Source organism: Rhyacophila brunnea, unplaced genomic scaffold (assembly GCF_057557595.1).
Source record: "Rhyacophila brunnea isolate RB1 unplaced genomic scaffold, BYU_Rbru_1.0 scaffold_5, whole genome shotgun sequence".
NCBI lineage: Eukaryota > Metazoa > Arthropoda > Insecta > Trichoptera > Rhyacophilidae > Rhyacophila > Rhyacophila brunnea.
Window position 1 is genome coordinate 10,074,761 of NW_028233170.1, and position 24,905 is coordinate 10,099,665.

General features: G+C 33.6%; 1 protein-coding gene across 1 annotated transcript in view; it reads right to left on the reverse strand.

Moving 5' to 3' along the window:
• Nucleotides 1-830: 830 nt before the first annotated feature.
• Dyrk2 (Dual-specificity tyrosine phosphorylation-regulated kinase 2) overlaps nucleotides 831-24,905 on the reverse strand; it is a 173,848-nt gene continuing 149,773 nt past the window's right edge. Inside the window, exon 9 of the mRNA XM_085955643.1 lies at nucleotides 831-1,826. Coding sequence (XP_085811769.1) covers nucleotides 1,388-1,826 — 439 coding nt within the window. The 3' untranslated portion in view covers nucleotides 831-1,387. The remainder of the gene's footprint in view (nucleotides 1,827-24,905) is intronic.

The following is a 24,905-nucleotide window of genomic DNA, read 5'->3' on the forward strand; positions in this document are numbered from 1 at the left end:
CGGCGCCCTTCTACCATACACCGTTTACTATTCAGTTTCTTTGGCTTCAATATAGTTAGATTTAATTTAAACTATAACCACTACGGAAAACTTTATTTTGAGACATCATTCGATTACACACGTTTTGCTTATACCTATACAAATCTCCGTGTTAATCGTTTCTTCATTCATTTACAACAGCACCAAATGCTTACGATCGACTGTCAATCGAATTATCAATATTACAAAATAACATCAACAAAATTACGAACTATGTATGTTAATGCTTAACATACAAGATTCTAAGAAGGTATACTTTTCTCGCATAGTGTTGCTTTATTAAATACATTCACATGAAAATTTCCAGCACTGTCACTTACGATGTATTGATGATTTTGAAAATCTGATCAAAATGATTTTCATAATTGTATTTGCAAAAGATTTATTGTTTAGAATTCATAATTTTATGAAAAATAGGCAAGTAGGATAGGAAAAAAAATGTGTTATAGTTACGGTGACCATGCTTCCTTTATTATAAAAAAGAACAATACTTTATTTGAGTGTATTGTCATTTACTTTTTTTCTGAAACACACGCTTTATTCTTCATTATCTATCGAGTGCTTAAAAAACAGAAAATAAAAACAACAACCACTCAAATCTTTTTACTTTCATATGCACACACATTACAGTTTCATGATTTTTTGTTAATATTTTAAAATGATCGTTCGTATAGTTGTAATTTAATTTAGCATACCTAATATATTAAATCATATCGTTACTTCTCATGTAGCGTGGTCAATCCTTTAACTTATATTTTAATAAACATCACATTTTAAATATTTTTTTCTTTAGTAGGTATGTATTAGTTAACATGTTTTAGATTATCCGTTATTTTTATTCAAGAAAACATGGTCGCCGGAGTTATAGTATGTAATATATTATATATTATATTATCAGTGTTGTACCACGCACATACTATGTTTTATTGGATAATTACGTTATTAACTTCATTGATTTCTCTATTATAACATAATAGTAACATATGGTATAAGCTACCAATGATCGATAATGCACGGCCCATATCACCGGGCTTTTACGTACATACCTATTACAAGTCAAGCATCTCGTATCCAAGACAATATTTCAAATTGGTATGCGCTTATTGGGACAAAAAAATACTAACGTAGAATCAGTTATCTGCTATACGAATCAAAACAACTTGTATAGAATGACAGCGCTGAATTTACCCAAAATCGATTATGACTTAAAAGACCGCAAAACTGCCTCAGCTTACAATCCTCTCAATTCCCTTGCCTCTGGCCTGACCATCACAACGAAAAACTCATCCGTCTTCGAGTCTTCAAATCAATACTGATTATGCGACATGTGACGATCTTCTAACCTATATCACGCCTGGCCAAACATGGCAGACACGTCACCAGTGGACTGGGAGTGGTGCATGGCGCCGTGGGAGTGAACACTACTGCTGGCCCCTATTTTAGCTAGCGTCTTCTTCCCGTGGTACAGCCTGTAGAGAGAGTACTGATGCGCCGATTCCAAGTCGCTCACGCTGTTTGTCATGGTACTTGATTTGTTTACCAATGAATTAGCTGGGACTTCTGGTACTCGCTGGGTGAAGGCTGGCGGCTCGATCTTTGGATTTGAGTTTCTGTTGTGTGATGGAAGATTTTCTGGTTTGTTTGCGTGAATTGGCGGCAAGTCACGGGTGGAGCGAGGGGCGGCCAAGGGGCTCGGTGGTTGGTTGCAGGGCGTCTTCACTTGTGACGATTGCAGCCATTCGTGTTTCGTTGCCTGTTCTGAAGTGAAGCGTTTCTTTGGGTCCCATCTGTGGACAAAGAAAAATCATAGAATTAACAATAATACCATAATATTATAATGTTACTTTCGGGAGCCAATTATTATGAAATTTGTAGTATAATTATTCATAAATATACAATATTACAATACTATTACACCATAGACATTATGGTATACTTAATACCACATTTATTTAACTAACGGCAGCGTTTCCCAAAATCTGGTGCCATATAATATATTATTTTAGTATATTTTTTACGAACAAATTTTACAGTAGGTGCATGCGCAAAGGATTCATTTACATGACGTACGATCCAATAAAATTATTGTTCATTGTATTGATCTTCGGTCATTTAATCATATCGAGGCATTTGTCGTTGGTTAAGTATGCATGTTTTATGTACACAATGACCATGACGCGCACGTACTTCACTCGTTCATTTTAAAGCTGACAACAATTTTGGAACTGCTGTTTGCACTAAATGCATGCAGGTATTGCTGACCGGTTTTCGTTTCAAGTTTAGCCGTTAGCGTATAAGAACTATAGTTACAATGGGTTACGATTGTAAACTGACGGTGAGATCGTCATTGAGCTGTTAAAACTTGCGAAGAGACAAACAAAACTGACATTTTAAAAACAGGCAAAAAACTGATTTTCAATCACAAAAATGATGGTAGATTGTCAATCTTTTATGTCTGTGCATAATTTGATTAATCTAAGGTAATCATCATCTCATTATCGAGTTATAACATAATATATTGGGGTTCTAAATAACGCTCTTATTAAAATAATATATTATGTTAAATCGAAGAATTGTGTAATATTAGAAGATATACCTACCTATAGGTACAGAAAATTGATGGTTTTAAAAACTACGTTTTAGGTAGTTTCAAATTATGTACGTTCAATATAAAGAATGTTACATTCTCAAATCTTGTGAATTATTGGTTGAATAAAAGAAATGGTTTATTAAATTATTAGCAAGTGCAAATAGATTTTTTTACCATGTTATACGGGCGCATAAGGTTGTTTTTACAGATTTAGTTAGTAAGTAAGTATGTTAGTAAGTAGGTATGCGATATCCAGGGATCACAGAAATGTGTTCTGTGGCGATATTCAAAAATGAATACAATTAATTATTGATAGCACTAATATTATAAAAACTACTAGTTAATTTAGTCGTAATTTGTTTTCAAATTATGTATTTTGAGGGTTTTATTAAATATACGTACTATACGATGTACTATACACGGACGGAAATATAAAATTAACCTTTTTGGCAATATTGTCACATACGAGATTTTAAGAGCCCAACGATGATAATATTATTATGTTTAAATAAATTCAAAATAATTACAGAATACTAGAAAGCTTATTATACGCATTCTGTGTCTCATTGCTATATTAAAATATCCAGTTTCTGTATAAGTAACTACTTACTGCTTATTTTACTTACTAATATGATAATTTTGTTATAATTCGTAGGTGTGATATATTTATTATTTAAAATAGTTTAACCTAATCTCAATTAAGCGACAGGCGGAATCACGATAACGTGATACTGCTCAACAGAGAAAAAATGTCACGACACGGTTCATAATAAAAGGTTATTAGAGAGCAATCAACTCTCTGCGTGAATGCTGTGGGACTTAAGAATAATAATAAAGCCTATGCCAAGGTGAATGTCGCCATGTCAAAAAAATATTATCTCCGACACGGCCTAAGAGATTTAACAATATTTTTGTTTCTGTTTCGCCAACACTGTCAACATCGCATTAAATTTTAGAAAATTCTCATCACACTATTATTATTGACATACATAGTTCCGACGACGGTGAACTGGCTTTCCAAAAAAATACAGCTCTTCCGTAAAAACACAAAATTATCAATTATTATTCACGAATGAAATACGACGCATCGACATTTTTGACACACGCAGTATTTGTTAATTACAATAATGATTTATTCCTACATTATTTATCGATACGTCAATATTTGTGTTTATAAAACTCATTAAAAAATAAACATATTTTGAAAGTAAGTAAATAAAATAACGTTAAGCATTGTGATTTGTGAAACTTTGCGTTAAATATTGTTTTAAGTAGGTACTTACTTAACGATTTTTGCCCATCCCTAAAATAAATACAAAGATATTGATATAATATTATATTCCTACATTATAAGACTGCATTTGAGAAGTATATATGTAATGTTTGGAAGATCGTATGAAGTACAGCACGATTATGACAGTGGCCACCAAATTTGGCTGACAGGGCAGTGGGCTAGATATGTGAATAATTGCTAGGTAAAATAAAATTAATTCCGCAATGCAATGGTGACTAAAGTTGTGATTATATTAAGATGCACGTCGCGTACTATCACGTGACGTCACAGTAAGCTGCCGCTACGGGAAAAAAGTGTGTAATGTCATTTTTCTTGATGTTAAAATGTTATCAGATTGATGGTCCCATCCCGTAGCACATTTTAAACCTTTAAACGAACATTGTCATTTAGCAAAATCTGCCGAAATCACCAGAACAACAATGAGGTCACCTGACGTTGTACCGCACTGCATCGACACCTGCATGACTCAATGAACGTTTTTTCAGTCATTTTATACATGCCTACACATTTTCGACTCATGTCAAAATCGCGTGTTTTTTCAGCGGTTGGCACTATGTATTTTCTTCTAATAATTATTGATTTATTAGTGGATATATATATATTATATATATATATATTAAAATAACTGTAATTAGGACCTATGTATACGGTCTGCCAAAATGAAAATAATTTTGACAGGAGTAAAAGTCAAACAAAAGAATAGAAATTATTGTAATATGGATTGTTTTTAAATTAAATGTAACAAACAAACAATATTATTTTGTATTTTATAATATTATGTAAGTAATTTCTTTTGATACGATTAGGTACCTATTGATATTTTTATGTGGGCAATACAATGCTTCATAAGCTATCGCCAAAAGTAGATATGACACAAATTGATTGAATTTCAGATGTAGAAGCATAATTTTGTATCAAAAAATAATACGAGGAAAATGACTGTCAGAAGTCGGTTACTAGTTTGGCGAGACATGGGTGTGCTAAAGTGCCCAAGAAAGTGAATCATGCTTCACGACAAGTGAAAGTTGGATGCAAAAGGATCGTCGATTTGTACCTACGTTGCTAAGTAATGAGACAACTACACAAGTGTACATATAGCACATCTGTAATGAATGGAAATGTATTTTAAACGATTGATAGATGATATACGTCATATTGCATGTAGTTTTCCAACGCTCGCAGAGGCAATTTTCTTTGACGCGTATGACGCAGTCGATTTGTCAGAAGATTTTAACCTCCTACCCACCGCATGACTTGCTTACCCCTACAGGACACTGCATACAAGTACCACTGCGCCACATATTCTATAAAAGTTGCGTACATCTCTATGAAATTAATTTCAAGCAAACTTAATAAAATAGGCTTTCATGATTTTATAGTAGACGAGAATATCGTAGCTGATATAAACAAGCTTTTCTTTCGCTTTGAATCGGTCCGATAATTTTATGTAAATTCGGTTTATTTTAATACCTACATATTTTGATAAGGGTATACCTCAGTCGAGACATGGTCTAAAAAGATCGTGGCTAAGCGATGCGCGGATTGCAGGTCGCGGGTGCAAATGACGCATGCCAAACGAAATATAATTTGTCATATAAATCCAACATGCGTTCATTTAATGTTCTGTTTATTGTACGGGCCCAATTATTGGTCATGGAGATCTGATAGCAACCGAGGCCAACTTTGCGGCATTCGAGAAATTTGCAGCGTCTTATGGGGAGCGGGATAGTCCTGACTCTTCTGTAGACTCATCCATTTCAATTCGTGATACTCAGTATGCGGGTACACAAAGCGCTTAACGTCAGCGGACAGCAGAGCCAGTCCAAAAAACAAACATTTTCTTTCTTAACTTTCTTCTTTAAGCACTACGGTGCATGGTTGCAGCATCAGTCCCGTGCGGCTCCGTCTCGGGACGGAATGAGCACTTAAAATCACTTCTTTCAGACACGTTTAAAGCGTCATAAAAGCGGCCGTGCATATCCACGGTTGTGCATATATGACGGGTGGTGGTGGGCACTTTAACGTATGTTATATTAATAATAATAATAATATTCATTGACATGTTTTCTTTTTCAAGCATCTTTACACGATTTAAGAATTAATTTCCCCGTCGCCATCACGAAACAAATTGACGTATTACACCTCGACGTTCGCTCTCCGACTGCCAGCGAGTCCAAAATTTCGTCGCGCCTATAGTTGAAAATTATTTGCTGTTTCACTGAAGTATCGTCTTAATATTTCACTGTTCATTATAAGCAAGCGAAAACTTATTTATTTATTGAAGTTACTTGCGGGCAGTTGAGAGAATTTTACGCATTAGGTGCGTTTCTAAGACATTAGTATACACAATGTGCATTTGAATATTCATACAGAATTGTAAATAACATAATTCCGTCACCATTGATAAAGTAATAGAAAAACGTTATACCACAGCAAGTTGATTTCTAAAGCTTAAACAAACAGCAAGATCAACATTAACACAAACATAATAATGTACATAAATTAAGGTTATACTAGCATGAATCGTCAAGCATCTTATCATTTCATGCCCACTCACCGTAAACCAAACGTACGCTAAGTAAAAATTAATTTAGTCCTAATTATTGAGATGAAATCCACAACTTCGGTGGCTCGGTGACTTTGACTACATACAGCGAATGCTCTCATGGTCCACAATGTGTAAAGCACTGGTTTTTTTTATTTGGTGACTCCGGGTCCAACTGTTCAGGATGAGGTCCGACTGGTGAGGATATAAATAAAAACCATACATTCTAACTACTAACGTAACTAGTAAAAATAAAAATGTATCTATCTCCTCTCCAATTATTGTTGAAGAATACAGCGGTGATACATAATAATATCAACGGTTTATTTAGTTAGGTACAAGTACGTATATGTTTCAGTGGTTACGTTATAAACCCATTTGGTACCTACTTCCCCCCGACCATGTCCGATCCTAATAGGATCATATGGGCCTCCACAGAGTAGAGGTTTGTATTAACAGATTTTGTTTTTACGAGAAATGGATGTCAGCCACTTGCACAACCTATTAGGTCCATACCCTGACTCACACACAAGTTGAAAAACAATTTGTGTACTTGCCAGACCCAGGATTCGAGCCTGGGACCCACAGCGTTATAGTCCAACGCTTAAGCCGCGTGGCCACCATGGGTGTTTTTGGTACCTACTAGTTGCAGGAATTCTCTGAAAAATACGCATGTTTTTAAGATTTTAATATGACTGGTTCGAGACCCCTTTAAATCTTAAAACGAATGCGTAATTGTGTCAAAGAAAATCGCCGCCGCTTCAACACTTATAATGTAATATTATGACCGGTTTCGTCTTACAGCATTATCAATAATTGGTGGCAGACAGTTTAATAACCTCTTTCGTTACATTATAATTTTAAAGCTGACGTATCACTTTGCATTTACCAAATATGAAATAGTTTTATTTTCACGGCACGTGCTTCATTCACATCGTAACCGTTATCATGTAAACCCAAGCCTATTGCTACGAAAATCTATGTTAGAGAATAATGCGTCTAATAGTGGGAGAGAAAAGGATATATCAGGAAACAAATATGTTTTTTCTGTGGATAATAATAATTTTACAACTGGTTTCTACTGTTTCGAGGCCCGCTTTTAAAATTCTGATGAATCAATTACGTGAAATGTGTCAAAGAAAATCGCCCCTGCGGTGATATCACAATACATTTATGTGATTTTCTCAAAGCTTACTACCGTTTGACTACACTACTGTTATATGATCTCATGACCTGTCTTATAGGAATGACAGATTCTTCTGACATTGCAGCCACGACGAAATCACTTTGGAATGTTACTAGTGTCATTTGAAAGTAACGATACCAACAGCTAAATGAGTCGCCTGCACTGCCAGAAGAATCTGATATAATTCTTCCTAAAATGTTAAAAAAATATTAGAATAAAGTTTTTAAAATGCAATGCAACGCTTTAAAATTGTAGCCATTAGATCTTGGTTATAGTCATGGCCCCCACAAGGAGGAGGGGATGACAGGGCTCTAGCCTAAGGGCCCGGGCTAAGGGGGGCCCGGCGTGACGGGTCGACCAGTTAAATGAAATAAACACACACCCCAAACTTGCTCTAATAGTAAAAAAGTCGCCTGCGGTGCTATTTCACGGTATCATTTTAAAATATGTCGTTGTATGATGCAATTAAATGTGATATTAGGATTGATATAATTAAAAGATAATTGTGTTTCCTTACTCATACAAATGGCTACTTTATCAAAATATGGCGATGGGGTACATGTTCCTTGGTTACCACAAAAAGGGGTCGAGATCACTGCTTCATAATATGATGCCGAGTGACGACAATTCAATATGTCAAGTGGATTTATTTAAAAATACAAAAAATCGCTGAAAATACTCGGAACGCCCTTAATTTGACCTTGTGGCAAACACTACTGTAGAACATCACACTGCCTGTAACCTTAGCGATAGGTAGGGGGGGGCCGCCAAACATCCTGGTCTGGGGGCCCGCATCAAGATGTGGGGGTCATGGTTATAGTATAAATAGTTGGAATTAATGTGAGTAAATCGTGTAGTATTTATGTTTTTATTTGAAGGCGGCGTGTTAAAGGGCATCCTTATGATTTTCTGCAATATGTCTACAGCATAAATCTATTAGATCATTGAAAAAGAGAAAACATACCGTAGGCACATATTATTGTGACATTTCTGGGAAAGTTTTCCTGTACTGGCAATTCCAATACAAATCAAACCGCATTAATAAATTAACTTCCACGTTGTTTTTCCTATGCCATTCGTCGTTGTCATGTTCCTAATGTACTTGTGTGCGGAATTGTTTAATTACATCATGTAAACAGCTATCACCACAAGATTACCTTTAACCCATGGTAGCTCTACCTTGTACACGTTTATAATAGTAATCTTCATTCGTTTATTATACTTAATTAAAAAATACATAGATATGATTTTAATAAACTACTTATTTTTATTTCTGTGGTGTTTTCTATTAAAATCATTAAAGCAAGTTCGAGTTTGTCAGAAATAACAGATTTATTTATAATAACATCATGCAAATTATATTTGTGCATGTCATATAAATTTCTCAAACTCCTTGCTCAGTTTATATAAAAATAATTACAAGATAAAAAGAACTTTTTACATACCACGTTTTTAAATTTTCTGTTGAATCATATAAACTTGACTTGACTAGCTTAAACGATCAAACAAATTGTACTTGATATAAATAATACTGAAATGTTATTTTGACACTCATATTGATTTCCATAGTAACGCACGTATATATTAATAATTTCCTAGCAACCAATAATAGTGGATTGGATTACGGATTTCTTCCGAAATACCTTTTCATACATAACAGAATTAACTGAAAATGAATTTAATTCTACTTAAAGATGGCTAAAAGTATTTTTAAAAAATGCATTGGCATCGTGTTCTGATAAATATTCTAAAAGTTTCAAATGTCTAGCTAGTCGGGAAGTTAGTTAAAAATCGATTGCAAGATTTGTACCGGATAAACAACCACCGGACAAATAAAAATACGACCTAATAAAAACGTTGTAATTAGTAGACAAGGATCCTTATTTTGCATCAGTTTCATGTGTTTAGGCTCTATCCTCGTAAATTATAGGAAACGCTCATAAATAATTTCACATTATTGACGTTTAAGATTGATAATAAACTATATCTTGTGTTTTATTCAGCGAATAAGATGCAGCGATTTGAGAATGTAATATTCAATATATTTAATATGCATAATTTGAAAACATCTCATGCATATACACACTAGAAAAAATCATATTGTAGAAAAAAACGACACCCGTCGGGGCTTGAACCTGTATCTGCTGGATTCCAGCCTGAAATGTTTTCAAATTATGTAAATTCAATACATGATTTTGAAAATACATTATGTCAAAATAGCGAGGAGGCGATCTGGCATATTATATATAATGATTAATGGCGATGGGGGAAGACCAACGAAATATAAACCATTGTTTTCGATAATATAATATTCAAGAACAAATAATTAATGACCAGGAAGCATTGATCAAATCAAAATTGAAGTTTCAACGAACGCATATTTCGTTCACATAACGGATTTTTATCTTTGAATTCTTAAAAATTGTGTATATTGATTAAAAAAAAAAATTCAAATGGAAATTACCATAAAATTTTGATAAATTGTATGGTCTACATCAAAGGTTCTACAAACTTATTTCGACCACCGCCCACTTTGAGATTTAAAAAAATCAAGTGACCCCCATATTTTTTAACTTACCTTTTTACATTACCATCTGTTGCGTATCTTAAAAACAGTTTTTACAAATTGACACCTAAAATTTTTGTATGAAAACAAATATCGGAAATCACTACTAAGCGACTCTAATTTAACCGTCTATACGGGACTTCAAGCATTCGAGTAGTAAATCGCATCTCAAGTGGTGTCATGTCTAGATTCCGTCGGATTTTTATGGATAGAATTTGTCTGCAGTCGCCCCTCTAGAACGACCGCTAATTTTCTTTGAACCTTCTACCTCCTCCCTGAAAGCCTCCAGCGCCCACAAGGGGGCGTTATCGCCCACTTTGAGAAAGACTGGTATACATTATAATATCACTAGTCACTTACCAAAAACTGTCTCCCGCCAGATAATAGACGTAGGGTTTCCCCACAATACCATCGTTGAAGCAAGCTGTTCTAGCAATGATAAATAATATATATTTACGATGCGGCGGTAATCAGCAATTTTCCCGCCTGTCTGTACAAAGTTATAAACAATAATAGTATTACAACACATTGTAATTATTATCAAATCATAATCACGGTTTTGTTTCAGTTGTTAATGTTATTAGATGTTACACCACAACCACCGTCCTAAAACGGATTCGCAGCGTATCTGAAGCATAACTAGACGTTTTGTTTTTTTTCATCGAGCGAATATAATTTTTAAAAAAAATCATAGACAAAAATATCGTTTCTCGCATCTACTTAAAGCAAAACGGCGTTTTGTTTATTATAAAATATCCGTGCGTCAGTGATTCAACACAATTGCTAGATAATATATTATGAAAAAATCGTGTCCAATTAACAAACTGAATAACATAAAATGTTTCTCTATTTTTCATTACTAATTATCTGAAGTTAGAAAATAATAAACAAATAGTATTAACCGTGATCATTAAATTCAAATATAAACGTGTGTAAATAGAAAGCCGGGAAACAAATGAAACTACGTCTATTTTTTGTGTTCAGTACCAACATAACAATATGAATCTTAATTAACAAAATTCATAGGAATATAACACTATTATCAGCGGCGATTTTCTTTGACATAAATGAAGCAACCGATTTGTTAGAAAATTTAAAAGGTGCCTCAAGACATTTTAAACCAGTTATAAAAGTATATAAATGATGTGTATTATTAATTTATAAATATTGATTATATTATTTTTTAATAATGATTATTTCCGTGTAAACAAACCCTTCAATACATTCTCATCGATGACGCAGCTGGATGTAACAAGCGAACAGATCATTACAATATGTTCCGTAGTGTCTCTAGTTACATTCTCAGTTTGAAGGATAATCGTAATATCCCCACTTCATCATATTGTTTTTAGGTTCTATTTACCCAATATTATGATTGTTGTGTATTATTCACAATGTATCCACGAAATATACATAGTGTATTATCAACATTGACGTATTATTATTACAATTAATGGTTTTATTAACAACGTATTAAAAAGTGGAAAAGCGGACAGTCGATCTGAACCCATTACTAATCGTAAAAGCATGGTAGTAATGATTTAGAACGAGATAGTACGAACTGCTATTCGTAAAAAATATATTTTCATTTTATGCATTTATAATTGGGCTTGCAACAGTACTTAGTATCATTATTTACTGCAATGCTTAGCGAACAGAGGCAAATCGATTTTAAAAATAATTATTTTGGACGTAACAAAATATGTAAACACCATGTTCATTCAAAATCGCATTGTCGATAAAAAAATGCGGTATTACTTAGTTTCTTATACCTACTTATATTTCACTGGAGTAATTTATTAAAGTCATTGCACAAAGAAATGTTAACGATATTTTTTTTATTATGCGTAGGTAGAATTGGGTATTTCCCGAGAAAATCTCAATCTCGAGATTCGCGATTTCCCGAAATGATAAAATTTTGAATTCTCGATATTCGGGATTTCCAGAAAAGAATTCTCGAGAATTCTCGAGAAATGTAAAAAAAAACCTGTAAAAATCCTATAATCAGTGTAAAAACAGACCAACTCATGTAAGAAGACAAACAAAATAGACGTAGGGAAACAAAAATAATTCAAAACATTACTTATTAAAATAGAATTTCAAAAAACACAGACTGTCAATCGCTGCGTCTGACAATCGCGTACACTTTTAAGACGCAGAATTCCCTGATATTGCAAAAATTAATTGCGCTCATTTTGAGTCGACGTTGTCTTTGTGTTATTGTGTTAAATGCCCCGATCAGTCCTTGAACGTTTTGTGTTTTCTGTCCACTATTTTCACATAGAAAATCGTTTTTTCAATTAATATTTGATAATAAAGAATTCCCGAATCCCGAGAAAAGAAAGAGAAAAATCTTGAAAATTTTTCGAGAATTCCCGTCGGGAAATTCCCGAAACCCAGCTCTATGCGACAATAGATATTATAATCAATGAAAGATTCAAACTTACATCTCCCATTTCATTCACTTCATTCCAATTCATTTCATTCACTCAAGTCATTATTAGCATCAATTTAAATTACAAAGTTAATTGATATTTCTAGATGGAATTTAAAAAAAAATGAGATAGTGTAGTAATTAATAAACAATTATTATTCGCAATTAAGACAGCGTTGTGTCGGTATAGGATAAAAGCCATCATCCTAAGGGAATGATGTGAAATCGAATATTAGTCTATTTTTTCAAGGATACATAAGTATACTTAATCAGTCTTCATAAAATAGAAAATTACGTCTAATAAATTAAAAAATTACAAAATAAATTCACGTTTACGTTAAATTAACTATAATACTGTATAACTTTGAAAAATTTTACGTTAAATGAACTATTATGTACTTATCTACAATTACTTTTATATTATAATGGACAATAAAACAATTGGAACAATAAAAGTGAGGTATCTACAATCAAATACGTTGCGCCGTTACACACTATTGTTTTTTAAGCGCATCAAAAAACGCCGGCATACGCGTGAGCCTCGAAAAATGGCGCCACTTTTTCTTGTAATGCGTGAGAGGACTTTTTAATAATATAATTTTATTTTGTTACCCAATTCGGCTCTTTCCTGGTGAAATTGTTTACGCTATGCGTGTAGAAACGAAAGAAGTCGGACCGCCGCACCTGGTCAGCTGAGCGCATACAACGCAGGTAAGTGTTCGCGAGATCTGCTCAAAGATCAACTCGTGACCTTTCGATTTACGGTTACATTAAATTTTATATACCTACTTGCCCACTTGTGTACGCATCACTTTTACTGGTTTAATTATTTACGCCTGATAAATATAGAGACACATACACACGTTACTGGTCATGTACGCAATTCGTTATTTTGGGAAATTTCTGGCATAGCTGTATTTTACTTAAATAATTACACATGAAATCAAATTCTAATAATAATAAGAGTAGTCAACATAGTACCTATTCAATAAGTGGTAAGGAAATTAAGATTTACATGCCAATTACACAATTAGATAAAAAAAGCTATTTGATCATTCGTGATTCTTAAATCCAGGCCATTTAAGAATGCATGGAAAATATTGATTTATAAAAATCGAAGTGGAAAAGGTTACAATTTTTCGTATGTCGACTGAAGATACGAAACAGTTAGTAGTAAAAAAAATATTATTTATATAAAATCTTACTTAGGTATGGTCTGCAGTATGATTGCAGTCGAGACTAGATTAGATAAGACATTATAAAGATAAACAGGCCATAACGCTGGAAGAACAGATCATCGCTGGATAAATCTCATCAACCATTGGTATAGGTACTCGTAGTGACGTCCCTAGATAAAATGCCGCCCCTAGGCAGCGCCAAAATTTCATTTGTTCATACATTATTTTTATCATCCTTTCATGAGTACAATATCTAAGAAATGTGTTGTATGGATACATTACTAACCAAATATCACAGTAATTTTATTATTCGCAAATCTGCACGTGTCAGTTCTGGTCACCAAGGACGTCGAAGGGCAACGGAAGTAAACTAGATATCGCGAAGCCGACAAAACCAGTGGAAAGATATTTTCGTTGTTACTAAGTGAAGGCACTTAGCTATTTCTATTTATATTCCAAATGATTTTCCTCGATTTGCCGCCCTTCGAGTAATCGCCGCCCCCAAGCGACGCTCAATCTGCCTACCCCCACGGGACGTCACTGGGTACTCGTGATATTAAAAGTCAGAGCCTGCTGGGTCGCTGAGATAATAAAATTTAGCAGAAGTAAATACGTGGCAATAAAAGACAGTAAACAGTGGCGTTGATTATGATGAAGGAATCCAGCAAATGAAGCATAAGTAAAGTGTTTTTTTTAAATTCTTTACGGATATTTAATAAAACAACAAAAAACAACAATTGACCGTTGACTCTAGAAAAGTCAAGAAAGTTTCTCGTATATCATGTCTAAGGTGTTTATTTCTTTGATTGTACGTATATGTATATATTATACGACGCGCTCACCTTTGAGTCAGGTGCATTCCAAATACCTAATAATTATATGTAATAAACGAATAAGTGAAGTCAAATTATTGTGAGTTTTGATAACATTCGTATAATTATTACTGTTGATTTTTTAAAAAAACGAAAACAATGGATACTTTCAACATCGTAATATTATTGTATAGTGATGACTTGTGTATATGAGAGCTGGTATACCACATGTCAAAAAATATTATTTTCGGAAAAAATGAAATTTAAGATTTTTCAGTCGCTGTGTTTGCATCGCACACCCATCAATTCAAGCCGTCCAGTCATAGTCCTCTCGATCGTGCAACCCCAGCCTTATTTTTGGCATGTCTAAATCATCCCTTATATATATAAACTGTTACTTCCTACAATTTATGATTACGTCTTGTACGACTAGCGTAAATATATATAATGCAGACCAAATTGTTGAAAACAATCAGGAGGTATCGGGACATATTCGATGTGTTGAGCTGTTTTCAAATAACAGAATATTAAGAATATATTATGACATCCAAAAGTAATTTTAAAAGAAAATGTCAATGATTTTAGTTAACCCTTTTAAAAAGCCGCGATTTGTACACGGCCGCCTTACATGGCGCTACAAACGTGTCTGAATTAAAAGATTTCAGTGCTATACTCCCTTGTCCCGAGGCGATGCTACACGGGACTAAACTAATGCACCGTGGCTATACTTCAGCTGAGGCATGGTCTAAAAAGATCGTGACTAGGCGATGCGCGGATTGTACAAATGACGCGAGCCGAACGAAATATAATTTGTCTAAAAAATTCAACATGCGTCCTTTTAATCTTATGTTTATTATTAAATTCGTAATAATAATAGTACATTCATTGAGATGTTTTCTTTTTCAAGTACATGCGGAACGTTTTTTAGTGATCTTTACACGATTTAAGAATATATTCCTCCGACGCCATCACAAAACAAATTAACGTGCTCACACCTCGACTGTCAGTCTCCGATTGGCGACGACTGCGAAATTTCGTTCCACATACTGTTGAAAATTATTTGCCGTTTCACTTATGTACGCTCTTAAAGAAACAGTTTTTAAAATAATAAAGAATCTTGATTTGGTCTACCGTATTTATCTTTAGTGAAATTAAGAAGTGTCCTTTGTACCAGAGTACTGAAACTCTACCGTTTTCAAATGCCTCAAAGTTGGTCTTGCTTTATACTAAGTCAACTCGGCCGATTAGGTCCGTATGAGGATGGAGCCTAGCAAACAGTACCTCTCAGTAGGATCCCATCAGCGAGCAGTCCTAGATGGTCGTGCTCGAATATAATATATTATCATTTTGAAAATCGTGTTTCCTATCCCGACACCAGATACCTACTTCTTTATAGATTACCGTTAATCTGTCACAAATAAATTGTAATATAGTTTAATACTTTCTATATAATATATATATATATATATGCTATAATCGAGTGTAACCGCATTGTAAGCATATGTCAAACTCTTTCATGACCCTATTAAAATAAACGATTCCTTTATTCATACTTATATTTTACAACGTTTTTATTAGCTCGTATTCTTGTTTGTCCGGTGGATACGCCCAGTACAAATCTTGCAACCGATTTTTAACTAACTTCCCGACTAGCCAGACATTTGAAACTTTTAGAATATATCAGAACACGATGCCAATGCATTATTTTAATACTTTTAGCCATCTTTAAGCATAATTCAATTCATTTTCAGTTAATTCTGTTTTGTATGGAAAGTTATTTCAGAAAAATCCGTACAAAGTAAAAGACTATTATTGGTTGCTAAGGGGGTGGTCCTAGCAACTAAATTATTAATATATACGTGCGTTACTATGGAAATCAAAATAACATTTCAGTATTCTATATTCGTTTGTTTGTTTGTTTTTTATTTACTTCATATGAAGTACAAGTTTGAGCATATTGAGCACAATAATTCAACAGAAAATTTAAAAACGTTGTATATAAAAATTTCTTTTTATCTTGTAATTATTTCAAATTAAGAATTTGTGTTTATGGGTAAGTTTAATAAATCTTCTCCTTCTATCTCTCTCTCTTTCTTACACATTATCATATTTTGTTTTCTCTCATGCTTTACAGATAATTCAAGACAAATCTATATAAGGTAACTATAGCATTTTTCAAATGTTTTGAATCTGTGCATGTACACAAAAAACAGAATAACTCAAATCTATTTTTAATTTGCATCTAGAACAAATCTATAAATTAGGTATACTCAATCAACGAAAGTAAAGCGAATTAATGAATTTCGATCAACACAATTTTTTCTTATTATAAGAATTACTCTCGTGGGCGATGGATGCATGATCAAAGAATAGAAATAACTTTCACACACGATATTGTTGTCTTAACACTCAACGCCTAACACTTTCCTCCTCTTCGAAATCAACGTGATACAAATATTATCATTGATAATCGAAATGTTCAACTAAACGTACAACATCTCGAATCGTAGAATTAATCAAACACTTTCGAATGGAGTTTTTGTTCTGGAGAATAGACAGGTGATATTATGTGTAGTAGAAACGTCTCCAGTGACACTAATTTTATTCATAGCTATTAATAAGATTCAAATACTACCTTCATAATGCAAAAAATAGGACATAATATATTACAATCATTTGTTTAGAACAGTGATTCCCAAACGGAGACCCGCGAGGTATGTTAGGAAAATTCGCTTCAGGTATGTACCTACACCTCAAGAAAAAAATAGGATTAATAAATATTTAACGTGGCTTATTTTTAAACAAAAGTAAAAATAGAGAATTCCAGATGCCGGTAATGAATGTCGCCGCCTGGTATGCACTTTGCATTTATTTCTGTCAATACATAACGTTATAGTTGCATAATAAATGATTTACTACTATAAGTACTAGGTACATATTCATAATTAATTGCGTATTTAAAGGTACCTATTGTAAGGCGGCTCTCGTGGTCCAGTGCGGACATCCACCCGAGAATACTGGGTTCGATCCCAGTGAGAACACAATATTTATGTGTTTTTCTCAAAGCCTGGGTGTTTGTGATTGTTCAAAATTACTAACAACCACCTTGTACGAAAAAGCAAGGACATAGTTAAGTATTAATAATTAAAAAAAAAGGTAAGTATTGTAAAATTTACAATCCCATCAAAAAATTTTGTGTATTTAGAATCAATGGCGTCCCGTGGAAGAAGGCAGGTCATGCGTTGCTTAAGGGCAATACAGTATAAAGAGCGACGAATGAAGAAATGAATACAAATATTACAACTTTTTCGGTTTATCGTACAGGCAACATGTTCGCAAGGGCGCCACCGATCTCCATGTACCTACTTAAAACCATCACTGTTTGAGCGTAGGTTTAATGTAAATGTTCGAATTCTCAATATATGGTGTGTATGACTGATTAAAAACTTAGCCTGAGGGCGTCACTGCTTCGAATAAATTACAATAATTATGTATTATAATTTATTCTGCTTTAATTAATACTGCCAAATACATATCGTCACCTCAATACTACAACTAGATAACTCTAATTTGATCATTGTCGGGAAAATAAAATTTAAACTTTATTGATTAACATTAATCTGGGCTATTTTACAACGTTTTTCTTAGCTCGTATTCTTATTTTTCCGGTACAAATCTTGCAATCGATTTTTAACCAATTTCCCGACTAGCTAGACATTTGAAACTTTTAGAATATATCAGAACACGATGTCAATGCATTTTTTTAATGCTTCTAGCCATCTTGAAGTAGAATTGAATTCATTTTCAGTTAATTCTGTTTTGTATAAAAAGTTATTTCGATACCATTATTGGTTGCTAGTCTGGGATCATAGCAACTAAATTATTAATATATACGTGCGTTACTATGGAAATCAATATGACATGTTAAGATGACATTTCAGTATTATTTCTATCAAGTACAATTTTTTTTGATCGTTGATGCTAGTCAAGTCAAGTTTATATGATTCAACAGAAAATTTTAAAACGTTGTAAGTATGTTATAAAAAGATCTTTTTATCTTGTAATTATTTTAATTAAAATAAAAATGTAAAATTGTGCTTGTCTAATTGGCAATAATTAAATAATGCTCAATTGTATGAATAAATATTGTAAGTTAATATTTATGGTTTTAAATTTATCTAATACTTTCAAACACAAAATTAATACAGTTCCCATTAACTTTCTGACTTACATAGTTTTATCATTTTTTAGAGAAAGAAATGTAGAATCATAATCAACAGCTATTCTCTAAATCAGTGAAAATCAAGTTATCTAGTTGTAGTATTGAGGTGACGATATTATTTCAGAGATTTCAATTCGTTTCTCATCAAACTATTTATATTACATTGAAGTCTTTCAGTCAGACTATCTGTTTTTATGTAATGATGATATTATATCTTATTATGTTAATATAATACACCTTATAATGAATGCACACCCATTTTATCTTTCAATATTACTGTTATGTTACAAGAGAACAATAGGCAAATAAAATTCAATGCGCAGTCTTTGCTAATAGAAAATTGAATCCATTAAATGTAACCAATCTATCTTTACGGTGTACCTATTTTCACGATAATTTAAACAAGTATATTATTCAAAAAAAAAATACAATTCGCAGAGTTTATATGTTTATTTTGAATGGTTGTAAATAATTCATGACTCGGTTTTCAATGCAAGATTGGCAACTAGTAATGTGTAATTTTTATAATGTGGTGCGGTATTACAATATCACTTGGTAAATATAAATTCTACCGCAGACAGGATGTTGCGACATGGTAGTAATCCGACATGTTCACTTCGGACACGACCGTTTTACTGTCATAATATGTGACATTTTTCTCGTATAGGTAATGATTATGAAACGCGACCTGTCATTTTGTTCGATCGGCGTATATATATGGCTTTATCAGGATTATGCATGAGTTATCTTGTTTCTATAATGTAATATAGGTAACATAATAATTTATGAATCTAAAGAAAAAAGTGAAATGAAGAACTAACAATGACAGCACTTTCCAGTGGACACTTGGGTTAAATGTAAATTGTACGTCTTACATTTCACCGTAGCACAGTTTAGTAGATAGTATATTAGTCTATGGTTCACCTTGAGCTATCTTACCGGCAAGATGTGGCCGTATAGCATTGAGATAAAAAAATAACGCGTAGTTCGTGGATCATTGAAGACCCAATTTTATGAAATTCATTAATAACATTAATTTGATGTTTGAATATTTGACAATAACGCTGTCATTATAATCAGATATTCGATAGGTACGACTTGATACCTACGAGCACCTACTTGCTAGTCTACGATCAGTCATACTTTTATATAAATATATTTGATAGTATTTCTTATTTACTTGCTAACATTTTTCCATTGTGTTCAGTGGTTTTTTTAAGTATTTAAAAGTGTTTTATTTAGACATGATATCTCAATACTATACGGCAGTGGAGGTAGCCTGTAGAAATCCGACATAAATAGTTCACAATTAACTTTGTCAGGCATACGTATTCCTTTTTGTTTTTATTGAACCAAGAATACAAATTGCAGATGGTGTTAATTAGTTTTTAAAATAAACCAAATCATAATAGGTATATAAAAAAAATCTTCTGTGTATAAAATATCTAAAATTATGTATGATTTAATGGCATAATTTTAGGTATTTTACATATAAGATTTTTTTTATCCTATATTGGTTTGCTTTTGGCAAGGTTTTCAATGAAATCAAATAAGTATGACTGATAAATTTTAGTGTGTCCTATCTCAACAGCCTACATTCACTACTGATACTGCAAATTTTAACAAGGACAGGTGAAAAGTTGTTGAAGAAACCCAACACCTATGGTGCTTTGGTAGATATTTACAGCCCAACACAAGTCTTCACCTTCTCCAACACTTTCTTCCCAGGCGCCGTCGTGATTATCTACGAACCCCTCCAGTCACAAATGAATGTTAAGAAGGGCTCTAATATTGACTTTGCCCATGTCATGCCATCACACATGTGGTCTTACAAGTAATCTATTTACTCTTAGATTCGCAACGAGCATTTTTAGTACTGAATCATGGTTTGAACAGTTCAAACTCGGGAGTTATGTGGTGGAGAGTTTTGAATCTTGGTGCATGCGGTACAACTCGTCATTATACCTGATTTCTCTGCATATTTAACTAAAATGTTTATATTATATTGGCCGCAGAATCTTCCTCTCAAATATCAGTTCAGATAATTTTACTGTCAACCCCGTTTTACACGAAGTGAATACAGTGCCGTCCCGTGGGGGTAGGCAGATTGAGCGTCGCTTGGGGGCGGCAGTTACCCGAAGGGCGGCAAATCGAGGAGAATCATTAGGTATATATAGAAATAGCCATCTAAACTAAGTAATAACGGAAATATCTTTCCATTAAAAAGTTCATCTCACTGGTTGGAAACAAAATGTATTAATTACTATAAAAGTTGTAATAGAACTGTAATGTTTTGCTGGGTTCGCAATCTCTAGTTTACTTTCGTCTTCCTTGGACATCACGTCTTTGGTGAACAACAATACCACGTGCAGATTTGCGAATTATAGGTATCTAGGTACATAACTACTCAATTTTGTGTAAAATGTTTGCTAGTCACTCGCGAGTTTTGGAAGTTTGTTGAAAGGCGTATTTTTTAATGTATCTGAAACCGTGGACTCGCAATACCTATTAATTGTCTATTGAAGCAGGGATGGCATTTAGTGGTATACATTTTGTTAGTAATGTATTCATACAACACATTTCTTAGATATTGGAGTTATGAAAGGATGATAAAAATATTGTACTTATAAAAAAATGTGGCGGCATTTTGGCGCTGCCTAGGGGCGGCATTTTGTCTAGGGACGTCACTGAGTGAATACTTTTTCGCGATAACGTTGTGTAAAAGTTGCGCTAACATTGTTCGTCAACAATCATCAACGTGTATGTAATATGGATAATCGCTGCACGATAGCGATAGTTCGCTGACTGTTGAACGAGGGTCAGTGTCCACGATTTGCTTCCATACGATGTCACTATGCGTATGGCACTTAATTCGTTTTTCTGTAGATGTTAGCCGGCTCGCACATCACAACTCGCCTTGTGTGCCTGACGGCGAATGTTGCATGCTACAACCTCGCACATCTGTCTAGCGGCAAACGTCAAACGCGAAAAAGGAGAAGTCTCTCGTCTGCCATTTTTATTGTGTTGATTGTATGAACAAACGTCAAACGCGGTGACCAGCGATGAGCGAGCAATGACAGTGTAGACAGAGACAGAGACAGAAATGGCCGATGGCCGCAGGCTGTGCGCTTGCGCGGAGCCGACATTTTTCGAGATCGACATGCAGGCTTTGGCCAATGCAAGTAGACGAATGTCGCAGGGTCGCAGAGTTGCAGTTGCATCGGCCAATCTGCGAAGCTCCATTTGATAACGTTTGTTTCTTGGTTTACGATGACGTCACATCGACGAATTCGTCGTAAGACGCATGCGGCGAGTTCTGTGCGAGCCCACTTACTGAACACGCGGATCGGGGATCAGTGGTTGCAAGAAGAAAGATTTGACTATGGCGGATATTCTCAATTTTTGTTATAGATTCATTATCATGGTAAGAATCACCGATTTAGTAGGTTATACTACAAATCAGACGCTGCGGTTTCGGTGTTGTCACAATAACTAAACGTAACTGAAGCCTGAAAGACGTTTAATTATATTAAATGGCCGCCATAAAATACAATAATATCGTGAAAGAGGCGGTTAGTTTTGATATCATTTGATACAATTTAAAATGGTTTTCGACACTCTCAAATAAATTGTCAGTCTTGCATCACGACAATGTAAGCGTGATATCTAGAAAAACTCTCTTATTATATATATTAGTATTTATTATACTTACGTGAAGTGCGACAATCTGTAAAACGCGTTGCATTAAAATAATGGGAAAATTCTTTCACCGTGACGAGCAGGCGCTTCGTAATTTAAGATGTGTTTTTTTAATTTTTTTTTTATTGCGTTTCATATTGACAACTTCACTTTTTAGTCAGTGGCATTCAAATATAAAACAATGAATTGACCACAATAATAACTAATAATATAAAACGAAACTATGAATAATTTAAACTTTGACTAATAGTGTTTGCTATTTTGTTGAAAAATCATGCAGACCGAATATCATTCTTTGAACATGACATAACAGTTTTCAAAGAATCATTGAATGTATTTTTAATAAATTGCAACCAATAAATGTGGCAATACTGTCTCTAAACACCTACTGCATTTAAAATATTTGCAATGCAATACTTTCTTTCATTACTGTATTTTTTGTTGTTGTGATGTAATGTACCTATTCTAAAATCGCAAACCGCTATATTAAAGCGATTATTTTCGTAGAACCGTGTTTAGTAGACAGTCCTTTATTTTAGCACTGTATCATAAAATCGAAAAAGTAATACATATCCAAAAGATCCTGCGTGTGGGTTGGCATGGAGAATTACGTTTGGTTCTAATAATCTATGTCTACATTATATTTATTTGATTTGTTCATTTTCCACTTCACTTTAAATTTGATTTTAACACCGAGTAGTTTTGCGCATGTTTTTTATGAAAAGCGTGTTACGCACTGCGTCAACTGTCCACACTTATACGTCAAATATTTTTTTTTATTTTTCACGGAAATTAGTGTTGTTATATTTTTATAATGTTGATTTTAATACAAAGATAATATATAATTAGAGTATTTTGTAAAATACTGTACCTAGTAAAGTACACAGAACGATTCTTCTTTTCAAATTCTTCAAAATTCTAGTATTTTTGATTTATTTGGCGTAAAATAATTATAGTATAATATACTATTTACATCATTGAACTATGTATGTTAGCACTTTCTTCACGAAAAACGACCATTTTGAAACCGGTTTCAACCAGGCAAGGCCCGAACGTAAACAGGGCTAATAAGATACTTTCAATTGGATGCACAAAGCATGCATTTTATAATTTGTTGATGAAGTGTACTGTAATATGTATAAATGCGAATGCCGCTCTTTCTTTAGGGTTAGGTAAAAAACTCGTTATAATAATAATAAAAAAAAACCATGTCATATAACATTGACCGCACCTTAACGAAAATAAATGTTGGATTGCTGCGGTACACTAACTGAATTAATTCCAGTCCGCTGAGTGAACTAATCATATTTCAACATAATAAGAAGGGTTGTATTAGGTTTTAGTTCAGTTTGTCGTGTGGCGCCGGTCTAATTGGCAAGTACCATTTTTTCAAACCAATAAATTGAATGTCTATATCCAAGATATGTATGTTGCTAATATTCTCTTTGACGTCCATCAAATTATTCATTCATAATTAACTATTTCTTTTATTCAACCAATAATTCACAAGATTTAAGAATATATCATTCTCATTATTGAACATATATAATTTAAATTCTAATGGATTCAAGCTCTGTACTATACCATTTAAGTCGTTTTTTGCGACGTACACGACGCCTGAAGATGCCGAAAGGCGAAACCCGGGTCGCAAAAAACGACTTAAATGGAATAGTACAGAGCTTGAATCCATTAGAATTTAAATTCAAATTCCATCAAGTACCTTCGGTCGAAAGTATTAATATTATATATAATTTAGAAAAACACTTTCTGAGTATATTATAACCAATAGAAAAAATCTTTTTGAAAAAATTAAGCCACCCCGGCCGGGAATCGAACCCTGCATCTCCACGGGTTTACGCCCCAATCCGTCGCATTTAACCAATATGCTACGGCGTGACATACTAATTGCGACAAATTTTAACTATTAGTCAATTTTAATACCTACTCATCAGCGCTCTTCCTGAGTAGGTATTAAAATTGACTAATAGTTAAAATTTGTCGCAATTAGTATGTCACGCGGTAGCATATTGGTTAAATGCGACGGATTGGGGCGTAAACCCGTGGAGATGCAGGGTTCGATTCCCGGCCGGGGTGGCTTACTTTTTTCAAAAAGATTTTTTCTATTGGTTATAATAATATACTCTCTCAGAAAGTGTTTTTCTAAATTATATATGTTTTATATTCATTCAAATTGAGCTTTGCTAATAACCAATCTTCGTAAGACGTATGTTAGACTTATACATTGTTATATATTACCCAGTATGCAGCAGAAATTGGGATTTACACTTGAATGAATGAGATTCATATTACGCACCCATATAATTTATATTAATTAAAATA